The sequence below is a fragment of the Patiria miniata genome, unplaced genomic scaffold (assembly GCF_015706575.1).
Source record: "Patiria miniata isolate m_02_andy unplaced genomic scaffold, ASM1570657v1 HiC_scaffold_10, whole genome shotgun sequence".
In the NCBI taxonomy this organism is placed as follows: Eukaryota; Metazoa; Echinodermata; class Asteroidea; order Valvatida; family Asterinidae; genus Patiria; species Patiria miniata.
In genome coordinates this window covers 19,326,587-19,346,747 of record NW_024037048.1, presented here as the reverse complement: position 1 = coordinate 19,346,747, position 20,161 = coordinate 19,326,587, and the positions used below count along the sequence as shown (strand labels likewise).

The 20,161-nt window shown below is 38.5% G+C and overlaps 1 protein-coding gene across 1 annotated transcript; it reads left to right on the top strand.

Moving 5' to 3' along the window:
* Positions 1 to 759: 759 nt before the first annotated feature.
* Positions 760 to 13,824, top strand: LOC119739553 (endophilin-A1-like; the record flags this gene model as incomplete). The annotated part of the gene is made up of 9 exons (XM_038214537.1): positions 760 to 826; positions 1,338 to 1,463; positions 3,752 to 3,885; positions 4,839 to 4,905; positions 7,256 to 7,264; positions 10,021 to 10,121; positions 11,136 to 11,238; positions 12,153 to 12,289; positions 12,965 to 13,824. Coding segments are annotated over 9 exons (753 nt in total), but the record flags the coding sequence as incomplete, so codon positions are not given.
* Positions 13,825 to 20,161: the final 6,337 nt, after the last annotated feature.

Here is a 20,161-nt window from a genome sequence, read left to right as displayed (position 1 = left end):
TGAGGGTGAAATCTGAATGTTAAAAAGACGATAAGTTGGGTCCAAGCATGGTCCAAGTTACTCGGACTACTGTAAGTGTAGTCCGAAAATTTGGGACTCTCAATACTGTGTATGAGAGTCCCAAAACTTATGGTATTGAAAACATGCAAAGCAAGAAAAAAGATTGGCACCTGAAACAACCAGTCCAACACAGCTTCAGTACTGCATCAATCAACCATGCCAAAAGAATTACAGAAACATGTGGCATGAAGCGGGAACTAGTCTCAATTTACTACACATTTCTCCGTAGTCAAGCCACCAGACTATTGACACTGAATGAAGAGGTCAGTCTTTTCAAATAGTTGGACCATATGGTCATGATGGTTGGACATGTACCAGTCTAGTATTTAGCCCCATTTTGAAATCACTTGACTTCCCTCTTATGTGCAAAATATTGAAGAAAAATCTCCTTTAAAAATTGAATTGAGTCTCCAAACTTGGTTGGTGAAATACTGAGGACATTTTCTTTGCCCGTTTTGTTTTGCACGTTTCAGAGCACTCCAGAGCCCTGTCTACTGTAAGTGTAACTTAGCCCTAGTCCTAGCCCAGGTTGGACTCTGTTGTGTACACGCAACGGAGTCCAGGGTATGAATCTCTCCTGCCATAGCGAAAAAAGTTTTAACACATTTAGTATTAGTAAATATTGCTTGACATTATTTATGCTTATTGAATTCTTCTCATTGTCTTTGGGTAATGTATTTTTTTTTTCATTAGAAAATTGACGTGACAGGTCACACAGTGGATGATTTGGTGAACAAGACAATAGAATACCTTCAGCCCAATCCAGGTAAGAACCAAAATTGAAACATCATTGACGCTAACCTTCCCAAATCCTCCAAAATCTTATTTGCAAAATGTACGCTTTTGCAGGATTGAGGCTATATGGCAAAAATGTGTGCCTGATTTATGAGGATGCACTGTGTCAAGGTCTTAGGCCGGATCTTGTGATGTTCCCTGAGCTCAGGGCACCAGACTAGCTGGCTTTGAAATCAATACAGAAATTCCACTTTTCTTAAAAATGATAGCACACCAGGTGCCATGATTTCACAGGATGTCTGAGACTGTCATTCACCTACAGTCAAGTAAAGTATTTCATAATAATTTGGTAGTTTTGTTTGTTGATGTTTGCAAATGTCGTATATTACCTTTAATTGTAACCTCTGGAATAATTTCATTTGGGGTGACTATAGAACACCAGTTTGAATCGGGTCTAAGTATTCACTTCAAACAAACCAAATAGAGATAGATCTTCTATTTGTGTGCTTAACCTAATCAATCGTATTGTCTTTCCTGAACAGTCTCCAGAGCCATGAGTAAAGTCCGTGGTCAGAACAAAGGAGGAACCAAGCCTCAACAACCCGTAGGATTCCTGGGAGAAGTCATGCTGAAGAACGGCAGAGAATTAGGAGAAGATTCAACGTTTGGTGAGCAAGCTTCAAGATGTATTCTCTTTCCTTCTGTGGTAGACTGATCAAAAAGCTCTCAAAAAGGTGCTCTAATCAGTGTTCCAATCCACCAACATAGTACCATGAGTATTGTGTAATTTATGTAGGGCCCAGCACTTCAGATATGCAAGGCCAAGTAAAGAAATAAACCAGTTTCTCATAGCTGCCCGCTGCCTTTTGTGCACCCACTTTTATTTTTTTATTTTTTTTTTATTTATAAATGCATACATTTGCAATATACAGGTGAGTCAAAAAAGACGAAACCCAAATGACAGGACCAATTTTTGAATGAAGTTTTGCCTGTAGCACTTTCCAAATCTAGGATATGAAAGCCCAATCAATGGGCTTTGTTTTAGCGCAAGAATCATTCAAATCACTCATGAACTGTTAAAGTTGCTTAATTTTCAACACAAACACTGTTTTAAAAGTTCTGTCCACGGATCACAAAAAGTGTTTTTTCAGTAAAATGAAAACAATTTGCATGCATCCCTGTGAGAATTGTTATCACTTTGCTGCAAGAACACTTCTATTTTTGTGATATGTGGACAGAACTCTAAAACGGTGGTTGTGTTCAAAATTTCGTAACTTGAAAAGTACATGAGTGATTTGAATGATTCTTGTACTAAAAGAAATTTTAATAACTGGGCTTTCATATATCCTGGATTTTGAAAGTGCTACAGGAAAAACTTCAATCAAAAATGGTCCAGCCGTTTGTGTTTCGGTTTTTTTACTCGCCCTTTATTTGGCAAATTTGTCAGTTGTCTGTTTATTTGTTTCCAACAATATTGTAGCTACATGTACTAGTACAGCAGATAGGCGATGGGATTGTGCCTTTGATGATACAAGCATGGCATTTGGCACACAGTCAGAGTATGTCACGAGAAAGATATTTGGCCATAGGGCCATCGCAGATTTGTCCTTTGAAAAAATATAGACAAATCCGAAGGCAGCCATTTTCTGCGGTGGCGCAATGTTTGCGCGAGTCGCACTCAGGTAGGGGGTGTGCTCTAGGCTCTTTTGACCAATAAGAATACCAAAATGCACGCGCGCCTCGTCTTTAAGAACGCGTTCAGTATGCGCATGAGCGAGACACCACCGCAGTAAAAACCTGCTAATTCTGGTCGCCAGATTCCACTATAGGTAGTAAAATGACCAATGGCAGCCATTTTGAAAATTTTGAATATTGCTTGTTAACTAGATTTTTTCAAAGGACAAATCTGTGATGACCCTTTTATAAGACATACTCTGACTGTGTGCCAAATGCCATGCTTGTATCATCAACTTTAGGCACAATTCTCCCAAATATTTCCGCTGAATAATGCATTTCACAGACCATCCCAGCTCCCGTGGTAAACATAGCCCAGCTGTTCTCATTTTGGTGGAAACATCAGAACAATAAAATCTTGCCTTTTGTTTTTTGGATACAGGTACGGCGATGGTCGAGCGAATTGCTGAGGCAACTTTCTGAAGTCAAGGACGCCTTTGATCTGAACGTCAGACAGAACTTCCTGGATCCCCTGGATCATCTCAAGAACAAAGATCTGAAGGAGATCAACGTGAGTTCCATCTTACAAAATCTAACATCACCCATTATCTGGTTGATTCTGATAGAATCAGGACTGTGTTGCACAGCCACGTTCGGGAAATTCAAGCACAAATTAGGGAAAATGGAAAAGCATAAAGCCACGTCAGAATGAAGTGGCTACGGCTAATACATTAGTTGCACCTATTGAAGCAGATGAAGCCACTTCCCATGTGGGCTAGTGTTAGTCGTAGCCATGTCATTCAGACATGGCTTATATGCTCACTAACAGAAGGGTTAAGCAGGGTTACTGGAAATTACATTCTCATACAGCGTAATCCGGCAAACAAAGTTAAAAGCCATTTTTGAGGTCGCGCCACGACTACGTGCACGCGTTCTTAAAGAGGAGGCTCGCAAATGTTTTGGTAGAAGGAGTCCGGAGTGCGCGATTCACGTGAGCCTAGTGCCTCCGCATTTATTCTGAGTTATCCTGTTCACAGACAAACCAAGGCCGATGAAAACATGTACCTCATGGTGGAGGTAAAAAAAAGCAGACAGGAAACCGTTTTTTTTTAACTCTGTCTAATAATGCATTTCATAGACCATGCATTTCATAGACAATCTCAGCTCCCAGGGTATACTTAGCACAGCTGTTTAGTTTTGGTGGAAACAACAGAACAATAAAATGTTGTTTTTTATAGGTATCATTAAAAAAAAAATTGTTTTGGTTATTTTTTGGATACAGCTACGGCGATGGTCGAGATAGGAGAATCACTGAGGCAACTTTCTGAAGTCAAGGGCGCCTTCGATCTGAACGTCAGACAGAACTTCTTGGATCCCCTGGATCATCTCAAGAACAAAGATCTGAAAGAGATCAACGTGAGTTCCATCTTACAGAATCTGACAGAATTTGGTTGATTTTGATAGAAGCAGGACTGTGTTGCACAGCCACCTGCGGGGAAATTTAGGCACAAATTGTGGCCAATCTGGAAAAAAATTGATACAAGACAAGTGATCGATTACTGGTTGATTTGGGTTGTAACTTATGCCTGCGTACTTTGGGTCATTCGATAAATTTGGGGTCCACTTTTTTCCTGTCCCTGTTACATCTGACATCTGTGATTTTATAATTCTGATGCACTCCTTAATGCAGTCGTCCTCCAAGGGTGATTATGAATAGCAAACTACCTACACAACGAATACAAAATTGTTTAAAGTCATTCTTAACCCTAACTCCCTGGGCATTTTTGCGATGATGATGCAAAATCCTCCAACTGCCTCCATGTCAAAATTGCATGCAGCCTCAATCCTGCAAAATCCTTCATTATTTCTTGAATGTGATCCGTGGAAGAATGATCACTGCCTCAATCCTACAAAATCCTCCAGCAATCACTGTCAATATGTTGAGGCAGAGCCAGTGACATCCTGGAGCAGTGCGGAGGACTTCAAGTATAACACAGCTGAGCATCAACAAACACAAGGCCCGGCCCAATACCTTGACACAGTGCATCCTCCAAACTTAGTTACACATTTTTGCCAAACAGCCTCAATCCTGCAAAATCCTCCATTTTGCAAAAAGAATTTTGGAGGATTTGGGAAGGTTAGGGTTAATGCAGTCGTCCACCAAGAGTGATTATGTGATGCAGACAACCTACCCAACAAATTGTTGAAGTCATTCTTAATGATACGGCAAATGACATGTTCAGAGATAACAGGAACTCGAAAATTGTCACACTTTGACCCATAATTTATATAAGGTGCCTTACAGCAATGTGCAAATGTCTCTTGTCAAACAATACATTAACTTTCTCCCTAATGTTTCATTTCTACAGCACCATCGGAAGAAGTTACAGGGGCGACGTCTTGACTTTGACTACAAAAAGAAGACGCAAGCAAAAGGTAGGCGACACTGAGATTATCTCAACTCCATCATATTCAAATCATCTTTCATTAATAAAATCATAACTTTAACAAAAATAAACCATCAGACTTCCAAAGTATTATTGTTAACCTGACACTAAATTTATCATTATTAATTGTCATAGAGTGTGTCCCAAAAAAGTGTCTGTAGAAAAAAAGTCTGATGTGGTTTGGGATTGGAATCATTTGCCCTTGAGCATTAAACCGAGGTCTTGCCGTGATGACTGATAGCCAGGCAAATGATTCCAATCCCAATTGCAGCCCTTTTCACAACATGCAGGATTTTACACAGCTTACTTAACACAGCACTGAATTGATTAAGGCAAGGAACTTGGTCACAGTGTCCCAAAATGTTGTTGTGATCAATTGACAAGTGTGCAGTGATGCGTGACTGAAATTAAATAAAACTCATCGGGGTTGAGGCCAAGGCTAAGGAGTATCTGCACAATCAAACTTTTTCAAAATGGACTTCATGGTTTTGTATTTTTTTCAAAAATAGTCAGACGGACATTTATTTTGGACATACTGTATAATGCGTATAATATTTGTTTGCACTAAAAGAAAAACAAAAATTGCATTTAAAATACTGTTCCTTGCAAGTTTTCAAGTATGCTTTAGATTTTTTTGAACTTAGTTTAGACAATCGAGAACAAGTTTGAACTTTGTGTGTCAACCATATTCACTTAGCGGCAAATATGATCTGCCAAATATTGTTTCCAAAAGTGGATATTGTCATCGGGAACTGAACTTTGTTACTTTGATCGATAGGCCTATCTGTCTCTAATAGAAGAGTTTAATCATGAAATCCTGTAAATTGACGTCGCTATGAAGGAATTTTCAACACCTTTGATTTCAACATCATTTTTTTTTTTACCACTCACTGTATTAATGTTTTACTTTCATTTTTCACTGTGCATCATCTACATACTCATCAGCATTAGCAGGTTTGGTCGGTATGTCAATAGTCTAGTTCCTAGACTCGTCATGAATGGTCCTTTATTTTGCTTAGCACCCATAGTATACACCCATAGCTCAGTACACTTTGAACTAACAATAAGCGAAATTGTCTGTGAGTTTCAAAAATGAGAATAGATAGTGTTGTTGACCTTTGTTAATGCACAATATTACCTTGTACTTTCCCTACAACAATATTGTGAATGTGTGTATGTAGAATGCTACATGCTTAAGATTTACAACTGTGATAAATGTCCATGTAATAGATTAACCTCAGTCCACATGTACGTGCAGGCTTTTAAGTATTCCTACTTTTCCTAGATATTTTTTTTTTTTTACCGTGCTCCATTTTTTCCTACTTTTTTCTTGATTTTTGTCCCACAACTCTGAAGAAATTTAATCTCATTGAAAACTTTCATGGCAGTGTTACACACTGTCAAATCACACAATGAAGGGCTTGGGCGCAGGAGTACTGCAACTGTACTTCCACGAGCTTAGTTGAGGATGGAGCACAAGTGTTGTGAGTACAGAACATGCCAAATGAGGCTTATGATGCTGTGGGCATGGGCGAGCATCAACGAAAACTACCCCAGAAAGCCCACTACAGTCCTACTTTTATCCTGAGTCTGTCCTCCAAAATCCGACTTTTGTCCTGTTGGTTTTTGTAAATTTTGACCTTACTTTTCTCCTACTTCTTCACCTGGGTCTGCTTGAAAGCCTGTACGTGTATCGTACTATCATGACGTTCTATTTTGAAGTGTGTTTTAAATCAAATTAGGTTAACTGCCCTTCAACGACGTTTAAACACTGTATACTCAGTGGGTAACACACCGAGTATACAGTGTTTAAACGTCAGTGAAGGGCAAAACCTAATTTGATTTATATCACCCCGATGCAAAATTCCATCTTATAAAAGTGTGTTTTAGTTAGTTAACCAGCTACATGTCCCTAATAAACGTCTACTCCTTCAGGATTGGTCTAGACAGCCTCCGGGATAAAAAAAACGACCAAACTGAATACAAAGGAATCCAACGGCTGCTTAGATTAATGGTCTCCATGCGCAAACAGGAGAGGGAGCTATTTGATCACTTTCGATAGTCCAGTGGATGGGGCACACTACGTATAGCGCATGGTACCCTGACTACTTTCATTCCCAATATGCACAAAGCCATAGCGTCTTCCTGTGACGTCAGGCGTCGTTGGCAATGCGTTCAAATGTCTCTCCCAGTCGTCTCTCCGACCCCAACTCTCCCTTTCTTACCGTTGAGGGGGTACTTGTGCGAAGAGCCCATTGGTCTATTATCCTATGATGACATCATGTTTCTATTTTTACTTTCCATGTACCCGTAAAAACGTTTTCGTCGGTTCCTCTCAGCAGCAGGTGGTATGTCAACACCGATTTTGTAGCGTAGCATTTCGTAGAAAATATTGTGGTGAAATAGATCAGAATTGATTGAGGATTCAGAAAATACAGTATAAGGCTAAAAATCCGTGTGTCCGTCATGCGTAGTGCGCACTTCCTGATGTGTAAAAATCAGTTGTTTGATAAGCAATGTGCATACATACATAGGTCCATGTACCTGTATTGCGCATTGCGCTATCCCTACTGCGTTAAGACCAGTCATTGTGGGAATATGAGCTTGTACGTCGGTCAAGTGTGCCGAGAAATACGTACTCGTGGATTTTCAGAGTACGCATCGCGGATACGCAACTGGTATGCAAAACGCAATACGCACGTCAAAAACGGACACATGGATTGTCGGCCTAAAGCGTATCAAATTTGGCCAGCAGTCTGGGCTATAGAGTAGGCAGTAGTGCTATATATTTGTAGATTTCGCCATGGGTGCAGAGTCGAAAATGAAGGGAAAAGGAAAAAGCGTAAAGCCACGTCAGAATGAAGTGGCTACGGCTAATACATTAGTTGCACCTATGGAAGCAGATGAAGCCACTTCTCATGTGGGCTAGTGTTAGTCGTAGCCATGTCATTCAGACATGGCTTATGCTCACTAACAGAAGGATTAACCAGGGTTACTGGAAATTACATTCTCATATACAGTGGAACGTTGCTATACCAAACACCGCTATTTTGAAATATATTATCCCAGATTTCTAAAGCTCGGTAGTCATTTTTTTGAAAATCAAAACTGGATTAGAGTTCACTTTGTCATTTTGTAGTTCTGGTTTTGTTTTGGTTTTGATGCTAGCTTGTGTATGTTACTTCCTTTATTTTGTTTGGCATTTCACGGGAACGTCCTCATGAAACTTGCATGTTTTGTTTTTAAACATCCTGCTTGGAACACTAACAGCATGTCATAGAACAAACGTAACCAGCATTTTCACTTTGCCGGCATGTTTAAGCCAGCTGCTATGTTTTCTTGATTGGAGATTATCATGCCTTTTTCATTTCATTTTTTTTCATTTTATTTCAAACTCATCCAAATCGAGCAACAGTCTAAAGACCAAAAATGTCTGATTTACTGGGGATTAAATAAGACAAAACTTTGTTATTAAAAAAATCCAAACAATATATTCAAAAAGAAAACAAAGTTGCATTGGAAGATGTTCAGATTGACAAAAAAATGGTAAACTGTAAGAGTGTTTTCAGTTTTAACATCAAAAGACATATTGTGTTACAAGTTTTAGAATGTAATTTGTAACTGTTGTAAATTATCGTGTCTACTAAAGAAGGACAACTACTGGCAAAGAGTTAATGTTGGTTGTAGTTGATTCTGTCAGAAATAACATGAATTTGTATATATGGAGGTATCATGAATATTCATTACATCTCATACATATTTATGAGCCTGTTGGTCAATATTCAATTGCATTGATGAAAAGAAATTGACCCAAATCATTTTTGTGTGGACTCAAACTCAGAAAAGTGTAAAAAGTGACTTTTTCCGAAGACAAAATTGAGAAATTCTAAGTGTTAAATATGTGTGAGTTGTAATAAATACAGAACTTTGTTATGCAGCTGATTTCACAAAAAACAGTGCGTAACTTACGCCATGTGTAGGACTTATGCAACAAACTTATTGCGCGGCCACGCAATGAACTTACGATCGATTTCACGAAAGTTGGCGTACATGGGCCACATTTTAAATATTCTAAAAATCTTGGACGAGGATAATAACAGCATTTCATGGAAGAAATGTTTGTGTATGATTTGTTCGTTCGTGAAGCAGTTGTTGAATCACTTCCGCCCGCCATTTTGAAGAAAAAAACCTGGATTATAAAAAAAAAATCTTAAAAAGCAATCAAATTTAATAGACGAATGAAGTATACAAAATGTAGCTCCATGGAATGCCATTGGAAGCTATTGAGCTGAGTGAGAATTACAGATTACACACAGGCATTCAAATACAAATGAGATTTTGATCATTTGAGTCAAGACTGAAACAGTATTTTTACTGTCAGAGTTGTGTTTCGATTACGAGGAACAAGTCCACTCTTTTTTTTCTGAAATATTGATGGCGATTTTTGTCCGTTTTTGTCCGTTTTTCCATTCACTCATGGAGGTGGGAAAACGTTTATGTTTCATGGTATTTAATGGGTATTTATTTGTTTGTAGAATGATAAATGATCAGTGGTGGACAACTGAATGTTGGATCATTGTATCAAAATATTCATTACTTGGGAATAGAGTATGCAAATTACGTGAAATTTTCACAGTTACTAGTCAATAACAAGTACTTTACCCCTATTTTTATTAAACAGAGCGAGCCACATAGTTTTTGAAATATGTTTCTAATTTGGTCACTTTCTTTATGACTCATTGTGTACATGGTGACGGATTAACTCTAACTCCCTAGCATGATGTACCAGGAACCATACCCATCCTGGCAAATTCCAACACCATATGGGAAACTGCACACACATATTTCTGACTTTGATTCTGGAGGTGTGCCAACCCAATGTAAAAGACTGTCAGTTTAAGGGTACTGTACCCATCCTGACAGATTCCCACTAAACATGCCGTTGGGGTTTGATGGGTTGAGTTCTGTTAGGGTTAATGCATGCTTGCATGATGCAGGAATTATACTACATTTCCACACCAGGAAAATACTGGCATCTTGGATAATTCTGAGCCAATATTTCTGACTTTTGTTCTCATCAATCTTGTTTTTGTTTGTGTTGCAGGAAGCACAATTCCTGAAGAAGAAATCCAATTTGCAGAAGAGAAGTTTCACGAATCTCAGGAGCTTGCTGAGAACGGGATGAGGAACCTCCTTGAGAGTGATGTAAGTACCTGACAAATCGGAGCAAAGATGAGCCAAGATGCACTAGAGCATCTTACTACTCAATCAGATACCACTCATTGAGTCTCAAGAACAAGTTTTCACTTTATATTTCTTCACATTTATTTTGATATTTCTCTCAGTTCAACCATGGAAGAATAATTTATACCGACATTGTATGGGTGAAGAGATTGACGGTTTCCTATTTATTTCTGTTGTGTAAGATTTTCTTTAAATGGCCATTTAATGTAATTTTTTTAATGCAATAAAATGTACCTTTGTGTCCGAATTTAACCTCATAATTTTCAGTTATAATTTTGCAATTTTTAAGGGTACTTAGGTGCCGTTTTGGTTTTTATGCCAGTGAGAATTTTCATATTCATGAGCAAAAGTGTGATGTCATTTTAGGCGGAAACTTCAATGTTATATTCAGCACCAAAATTTGGGATATTATGATGTTGTAAAGTTTCTTTGGTGATTTTTTTTTTTTTGTCAGTACATGGCAGTAAGCCACTGAGCTAAGTTTCTCACAAATGTTTTCAATGAGCAAATTTTGGGTTCACAATTTGAACAGAAAACACCTAAACTGAACAGTGTCTTCCTGAAATTACATCACAGCAACAGCGCCCTCATTTGTCAGGAAAAGCATGGACAATATAAATGTTTAAAAAGTACACTTTTCAATACATTTATCCAAAAATGGATGTGAAATAGTTTTCATACATTTAAAGGGGAGTAGAAAGTTGTACAAATTATGTTCCCAAATAAAATTCATGTCATGGGGCCCTTTGAAATAAAAAGGAAAAACTTTCCTATTTCTCAAAAGTAGCTATGGCGTATTGTGCTTCATTTTGATTCAATAAACATGGTTAATAGACATGGTAAGGTATCAAATTTCCTGTTGCAAGTCTGATAAATGGGCCTATTTAAGTTGGTAGCAAATCCATCCAACTATTTCTGGAGTAAGATGTTGATGAACAGAGATTTACGGACTAGTTGATTGGTTTTCTTTAACAGGTTGAGCAGGTGTTACAGCTTCAAGCGTTAGCCGAGGCACAGCTAGAATACCACAAACAGTCTGCGAGGTCTTGGAAAGCCTTCTGTCAACACTCAATGAAAGGTATGCCAACAGGGAAATCTGCCCCCCCCCCCCACTCACAACAAGTGTCCATGTTTGATAATCAAAAAAAAATGAAGAGAAGTAGGGGTTACTTTTTTCTAAATCGATGCTTCTCGTCATCAACGGATTTGTGAAACTTAAATCAGAAAGAAATATAAAAGGTAAACAACCCTAACATCAGAGGTCCAGAACATACACCCCACCCACCCCATCCCCCCATCCCTCCATCCCCCCCCCACCCACACCCCCACCCCCTCACCTTCTAAAATTTGTATCCTTGTGGAGACATTTCTTTGTTCTCGTGTAGTAAAGTGTTCGATTTTGAAAGTGAAGTTTCAAAACGCTCTTATTTTAACCAAAATGAGTTTCCTTGGCTGAAATTTGGACTTGATATCCCTTTTCTCAAACTCTTCCATTTGCGACAGATCAACCACACCCCCACCTACACCCCACATCCCCACCTACACCCTTGACTTGTGATGACTTTTCTTGTGCTGGACTTGTGATGGACTTGTGATTGACTTGTGATTGACTTGTGATTGACTTGTGATGGACTTGTCATTGACTTGTGATTGACTTGTGATTGACTTGTGATGGACTTGTCATTGACTTGTGACGACTTGTGATGACTTGTGATTGACTTGTGATGGCCTTGTGATGGCCTTGTGATGGACTTGTGATTGACTTGTGATGACTTGTGATGACTTGTGATGACTTGTGACTGACTTGTGATGGACTTGTCATTGACTTGTGATGACTTGTCATTGACTTGTGATGACTTGTGATGACTTGTGATGACTTGTGATTGACTTGTGATGACTTGTGATGGCCTTGCGATGGCCTTGTGACTGACTGACTATAATACCCAAACTTGTCAGTTACCATCCTTCTCAATGTTCTGTGATGTTTTCCAGGGTTGAGGAGGCAGGCAGTCGACCCAAATCAGAACGCAAACCCAGAAGTACTTTCAACTCTTACTCCACGAAGAGAGACTCCAGTGACGGAGACGACACCGACGCGTACCCGTCAACGGTGGATTACAACGCACCAGGTAAGTCAACAGGGATCTCATGCTCCAGCTCAGCACACAGTTTGCTTAAGGTTGCAGGCCAGTAAATAGGCCCCAAATTGCCTTCCCTGGCCAAATCACCATTTGAATGTCCTCAATTTGTTTGCTACATGTATTGGAGCATTTTGTGGGCCGTGAACTTGAGGGTTTGTAAAACAAGAAGGGTCCATGCCGTGATGAGGACGAAATTTGGATGAAATTACCGTAGTCCCTAAATTTGCTCTATTTTGCAATGGAGCATAGGCATCGTTTTCAAAATGGCGATGGACTTCAGGACTACTTTCAGGGGTAATCATCTTTGGATGGAATTTTCTCCCAAAACTCATTGGATTACCCACCGAAACTTGATGAAATGAAAGATGATGAAATGAGCTTTAATTTGATGTGTGCCTCAAGCACCTTTAGAGACGTGTGAGTATTTGTCCTGATCTTTAGAAGTGGAAGTATTTATCACTGAGGTTTATGGCAGTTTATTCGCTGGTTTGCAACCTATAGGCTTTCAAACCGGACAGAAAATATTGCTCAGTAAAAACAGGTCACCAACTAACCATCATGTCAACTGTCATGTGATGTATATTAGTTGTAACTGGTACCTTGCAGATTTTTACAAACTGAACAAATTCTTCAACTGATTTTGTACTATTTCCAATTTCTCAGCACCTGTAACGGCAACGAAGGAACGCTGCAAGGCACTGTACGACTTTGAGGCAGAAAACGAGGGCGAACTGGGGTTTCAGGAGGGCGACATCATCAGCATCGTCAGTAAGATCGACGAGAATTGGATCGATGGAGAGTTAAACGGTCACACGGGATACTTCCCGGCTAACTACGTGGAAATTATCTAACCGGTTTAATCATGGTAGGTGGTAGCGTTACTTATAGTGTTGCAGTTTGTACTTTGTCATCGTGTGGTTGAGTATGAGTGTGAGTTCTTCGCGATGAGTACACGTACAAGTACTTTGTCATCCTGAGTTTGAGTATGAGTACGTTGCCATGGGCACAAGGACACATTGAAGTACTTTGTCATCATGAATTCAAATACAAAGACGAGTACTTTGCCTTGAGTACTAGTACGAGTACGCATATTCTGGCATGACAAGTATGAGTATGAGTACTTTGTCTGAGTATGAGTCATTTCTATCAGTATGAGTACTACAATACTGGTTACTCACAATGGAACTCTGTGTACAGTGAACAGATACATTGAATAGCGCCCTCTGGAGAGTGGTCCTATGTATATCAGCATAATGTCAATTGTGTATTTTTTTTTTTTTTTAAATTCCATCATATTAAGCTATGTATTTCCATAGACGAGATCTCTTAATTGTTAGTTTTTTGTAAGCCTTGGCAGTCTGGTGTTTCTTTCTTGAAACAACTAAGAATATGTCTTCCCTTTGATTATACCAAATGAGAAATTACCGGTCTGTTGGTATTTAAAAGGACTAGGCATTATACAACTTGGAACTCTTGAAAAGTCCCCCAGATTCAGTGAATTCCAAATGATGTGGCTACGGCTAGGAAGTACAGGAGTCTATGGGAAGTGACCTCAGCCGCTTTCCATAGACGTGGCTACGGATAGGAAGTACAGGAGTCTATGGGAAGTGACCTCGGCCGCTTTCCATAGACGTGGCTACGGCTAGGAAGTACAGGAGTCTATGGGAAGTGACCTCGGCCGCTTTCCATAGACGTGGCTACGGCTAGGAAGTACAGGAGTCTATGGGAAGTGACCTCGGCCGCTTTCCATAGACGTGGCTACGGCTAGGAAGTACAGGAGTCTATGGGAAGTGACCTCAGCCGCTTTCCATAGACGTGGCTACGGCTAGGAAGTACAGGAGTCTATGGGAAGTGACCTCAGCCGCTTTCCATAGACGTGGCTATGGCTAGGAAGTACAGGAGTCTATGGGAAGTGACCTCCGCCGCTTTCCATAGACGTGGCTACGGCTAGGAAGTACAGGAGTCTATGGGAAGTGACCTCAGCCGCTTTCCATAGACGTGTGTGTGATTGCAAGCCGTAGTCAAGTAATATGAACACAGCCTTGATCAAGGCTTGCTCAAGAGTAGTCTGGTACCGTTTGCAGCACAATGGGGAAAATACTAGGTTGCCATCAGGAACTAGCATTTGCATTGACATGTAATTTGTTTGATACAGAACAAGGATAGCCGTGTCTGAATTACTCAGCTATGGCTCATGTGTAATATCAAGCCGTAGTCGTAGCCCAGTAATTCAGACATGGCTAATTATTCCAATTTTAAAGACGCTCCTTAACACACAGGAACTGAACAATTTCAGAATAATTTCTTGATATTGTAATTCATTATATCATAATGATACAAATACCGAATGTTACATTACTTGAATATTATGTATAAATGGAGCTAAAATAATTCTTGCGTACCTTTTATCTATTTTATAACGGAAATCTTAAGCAACTGATCATTGTGGTGTTTGTTTTTTTCAATCGTAGAGAAAATTAGAATTGTTTTCTGTTTCGGTAGACGTAGTTTATGTATCATATATAAATAAATAACCTATTTTTGTACAGAACTTAGCTCTGGAGAATGGTTCACACTACAATGTCTGATAGGGAAAAGAGTGGGAAAGTTATCATAGATGTCCAGATTTCAGAGATTATAGAGCAAACTTTTGAGTCGACTAGACAGGGTTGAACTTTGGGCATTTCATTTGAGAGTTGCCAGTTCAATCTTGCATTGATATGTTTGTCTTAATAAGAAAAGTACTTTATATTTTGGGTTGAAGCTAAAACTGTCTCAAGTCGAGATTGATGGTCTTTATTTTACTAGTATTTTCTTTTTTTACTTGTGTAGTTATCCCTGAACTTTATGTACAGTTGACACTCAATGTATAAAGGCAGTAGGGAAATCAATCCCTATTTTTCCTTTTCTGGATGGCATTTGTGAGAAACGTGTTAAACCCGAGATGAAAACCCTAGGTAGGAGTAATGGTACGCTTTTGGAAAGAATGCAGTATCCAGACGCTACTTCTTTGGCTATGCACAAAGTCTATGGAGAGTCTAAGACCACTTTCTAACAAAATTGGACTCACGTTTCTCAGTCGCAGATTCATGTCTTTTTCGACATTCTTGCAGTGACAAATTCATTGAGATAATATATGATGAAAAAATTACGTCAGGATGCAACAGTCTTTCCCATATTTCTCTCGGAGTGAAATTTCTTTTCTTTTCTTTACACCTGAGACTCTGACAGAGAAAAATCTATTCAAACTTTTTTTTTTCAATCTAAGTGTATTTTTTTTTCACTCTGAATGATCTGTTGCCTACTTTTAGTGGGCGACAGAGTGATTTGTCGAACTTAAAAGTAAGAATGTTTTTGCAGTTTTTCTGCAAGGTGTGCGTGTATAAGAGATCCCTAACTTGTAAGTTCCTAACAATTATGCATAACTACCCATGATGCATGTACCTTGATGTAAGTTCAGTCTGTCACAAGCCAATGTGGCCCATCAGGCTGGCATTTATCTCCAGTTTCAGTAGCATGAAACAAGAATATTTCTACTCCCCCTGGATGGGATGCTAGTCCATCTCAGGTTACTCCCCAGCTAATGCTGGAACCATTTATACTCCTGGGTGGAGAGAGGCAAGTGGGGTAAAGTGGCTTGCTCAAGGACACAGCATATGGCCAGCAGCTGGATTCAAACCCTAATGTGTCCTTCAACAAAAATCTGTTGAGATTTCTTGGGTTCCAATAATAATTTCAGTGACAGTTAAATCTTCTTTGTAAACATGTCCAATTTTTCATTCTCGAAGAGTCATATAATTGTCAGTGCGGCTACGTAGTAAATAATTTTATACATGTGTACTTTACATGTATTGTCTCTTACATCAAAAATGTTACATGGTGACTTGAAACAATGAGAATCCAATGATTAGAAATTAATGTGTGGTCAACTAATTTTGAGTGTTTATGTTTCGTTTTAGTATTTTGTTGACTACTTCTTTTTCATGTTTTTATTTATTTTTTTTTCATTTGATGTGTCCCTAATATGAAAATGAAAATTAAGAAAAGGAATTGTCCAGATTTTGTTTTCATGTTGTACATGGATTGGCTCGTCCCAATTTGACGCTGGTTTTAAAGGACTGTGTAATCGCTAACACTGGTTCTCGACTTCCTAGTCAGTTCATTGGTCAACTGCACCCTGTTGGATTTAAATGGGTTTTGGAAGCACATGTAAAAATGCGAAGGTTTCTTCAGAGAGAACCATCTAGAAACATTTTCATTTTGTAATTTTAATTATTGATTTTAATTTGTTGTATAATATTGAAAACTATTGGGTTTCTTCAGTTGAAAGTTGATTAAACTTTGTGAATCATTACAAAGGAGAGAAATCCCTTTATGTTCTGAATTTCAAATCGTACTTGTGTAAATGGAAATAAATTCCTTTGTAAATGGTGATCGTGGATGTAGCAAACCGAGTCATTAAGCCGCGCCCACTGCCATGTGAACACTAGCAACGCGTGACCCACTCAACCAATGCTGCAAGGCGTGTTCAAGACGCGCGCGTCGTACGCAAATGCACGCGTGTCAGACCGCTTTAAATCACGGCTGTTATTGGTCGGAATATTACGGGGGCGGGGCTCAAGCGGATCAGTCTATATTATTATTGCTGGGTGGGATCGGTTGCCTTCCAGTGAAATTGAAATAACCTACATGAATTTCCATTATGAACGAAGATCATAACCTTAGTTTGTTTATTTTAACACCAAATTCAAACTTGTGGAAAGTCCCAAGTTTCACTATTCCCGTTTTTACCCAAAATTATAAACAAAAGCAAATGCTAGGGGTTAAACTGAATTTTTTTTACTTAAACAAGGCCAATAAAATGAAATATCTGCAAACGAAAATAATGAACTTTCGGTGAGACGACCAGCGTAAATCAACACAAAAATACTTAATTTCTACACTTAATTCTAAGATTAGAATGTATTTTACCGATTTATGTCAAAAACGGAGAAAACCTGCCAAATTTAACTAAACTTAATTTTCTTTCAAGAGAGGGCGCGCTACACAAATAGTGGTCACCATCGTAAAGAATGTTCTGTCTTTAAACTGAAAGCAGGAATGCAACTTTCATTGTTCAAAAACAACACACTCGTTTTCCAGACGATAACTCAAGAAATGCGTGTTGCATTGAATCGATATTTCGTATTGTGATTAAAGGTAACATATATCACAAATCTGTTGAATTTGGAGTGGGATCGTCCGACAATAAAAACAATATAACCAGAATAATGTACTGGGGAAACACGGAGAAAATCCCGCCAATTTATGTCATTTTCATTTTTCTTTCACAAGAGGGCGCGCTATTGGTCACCACTGTACTGTGTACGTAAGTACAAAAGTATTGTCAACACGAAAAACCATGCCTCAAGTTCATGACACAAAAACGCTCTCGGTTTGACGATTCCTCACTAAATTCAACAGATTTGTTCAATCATCTGTATGTTTAATCAATTTATTAAATGTCGATTTCATGCAAATATGTATTTCTTGAGTGGCTTCTGGAACCCCGAGTGTGTTGTTTTTGTGTCATGAAAGTTGACTAAAATCTCCAGTTATTTGTAGCTAGCTAGTTCTTTAACACACTACATTTCCGGAGTATATTAATTATATTTTTGACGGTTTCTATCCAAATTCGCAAGTGATGTGTTGTGTATGATAACTTATCAGGAGATTTGATTTCAGTCCAATACAACAAGCAAAAGTCGTCTCAACAACGAGTGTGTTGTTTTTGTTCCATAAACATATTGACTCAAATTCGCCTGGTATTTTGCGCGCTTACATGCCACATTGTCTTGTGTATATTTTTATTATTGGTCAACAATTGATATCCAAATTCAAGAGATTTGATACATATATCAGGTTGAATCGTTATGCAATATTTCAAATTAATGCACCAAGTACTTCTTGAGTTATCTTCTCGAAACCGATTGCATTGCTTTTTGTCATGAAAGTTGACTCAAGATCGCAAGTATCTCGAGCGCTTTAACACACTACATTTCCGGAGAATATTAATTATATATTTTTTTGATTTTGAAAAAAATACTTGACTTTGGACAATGAGTCATCTTTAATGCCAAAACCCAGTTACTAGTCCTTATCATTTGTTTGTAAAACTGTACGCATGCATTTACTGACATGCGTGAAATGTTTTGGTTAAATATGATTTTTTTATTTTGTGTAACAAAATGCTCTGCAACTAGTTCGAGAATACCATAGTCAGTGATAACTCTGTGTTAAGTTAAATTCATATAGACTGTTATTTTGGAGTTGAAAGAAATAAAATTTCAACTGCTTTTCAGGAAACACTGTGTTATTTCCAAACTTGTCTCTCCCATAGTTTTGAATTTCTTGATCCAATCATGGAGGAATAAACCCCAATATAAAAAAAAGAATATTTTATATTTTTAATTCTATTTTATTCTGAAAACAACACTTCAATTTTTCTAACATAAGTTCAGTCAATTTATGTCTCGGGAATGTAAAAAAAAAAAAAAAGGGAAGAAAATTAAGTAACAATAAAATAATGTGGGACTCGAACCTGAGTCGCCTGATTGAGAGTCCTACGCCGGTCCACAAGACCATTAACGCACTTGAATGTTATACTAGTTCTGCTTAATTACAATTGTAAGATAGGCTTATCGTGGCTTTTCACGTTGACGCCCATGCACGCTTAGACGTAAAACACAGTCTGACGATGTAAAACAGTCGTTTGATTTTGGGTGTAGCTGTTCTAATTGATCTAAATTTAATTAGAAAAGGGTAAAGGGTGTCAACTGAACTAAAATCCTGAAATTCAATGAAATAAAACTCGTACAATCTTTGGTTTCAGTACGAAACACACGTGTTCAACGGATGCAGAGAAGCCCATTTCTTTTGTTAAATTCCTTTGTTGAATCTGGCGTTAACAATAAAATGTTTCCATTGAGGCGAAAGGATTAAACGCCGCGATCTTTTTTCACGCTTGAGTGCCTCTGAATGGGGAATATTGAAGCGGAAAATCACGAATTACAGCACTTAGGCAGCATTTTATCCCACATAATGATACTTTTTGGAGAGGAAATTGCATACTAAATACAACTGTAGTTTCAAAATTCAAAAATTCGCCGTATTTAAAAAGTCGAGGTAATTTTTTTGGAAAAATTTCACTAAAACTTTCCTCATCCTAACGTAGGCGGCGCTATATATATTTAATTCTCGCACGTGCACCGTATTCAGAGTTGGCTAGCGCATTAGCGTGTGTGTATGGCATTGCAAGGGGATGGGGGCGGGGCTGGCTGCCTGTTTTGTATACATGTACAGTTTAAAGCCCTTTTATTTAAAAAACATTTCTCCACTTACAACTTTTAATAAATATATTTCGCTTGTTCCCCCCCCCCCCCCCCCATCTCACACGACAAAAAAATTCCCGCCTCCCTCTTGCTCATGTGTATACCGGGGCCCTTTTATTAATATCCTTAGGCCTATACGCGTCTCTTTTGTTCCATTAAAGTTGACTTTTATTCGGATTGCATTTTTTTCACTGACCTTAATTATCTATTGTTTTAGTTGTAGACCTATTCAACTTTTATTCGTGAGATAAATTGAAATTGTGATGCTAAAATAAGATTGGGTAAACGGGTGATACACAGATCGGGCGGCGGCTATCGCGCTAACAATGCGCGCACTGAGAATGAAAAATATATATAGCGCCACCTACGTTAGGATGAGGAAAGTTTTGGTGAAATTTTTCCAAAAAAATTTCCTCGACTTTTTAAATACGGCGAATTTTGGCATTTTAAAACTATAGATGTATTCAGTATGCAATTTCCTCTTCCAAAA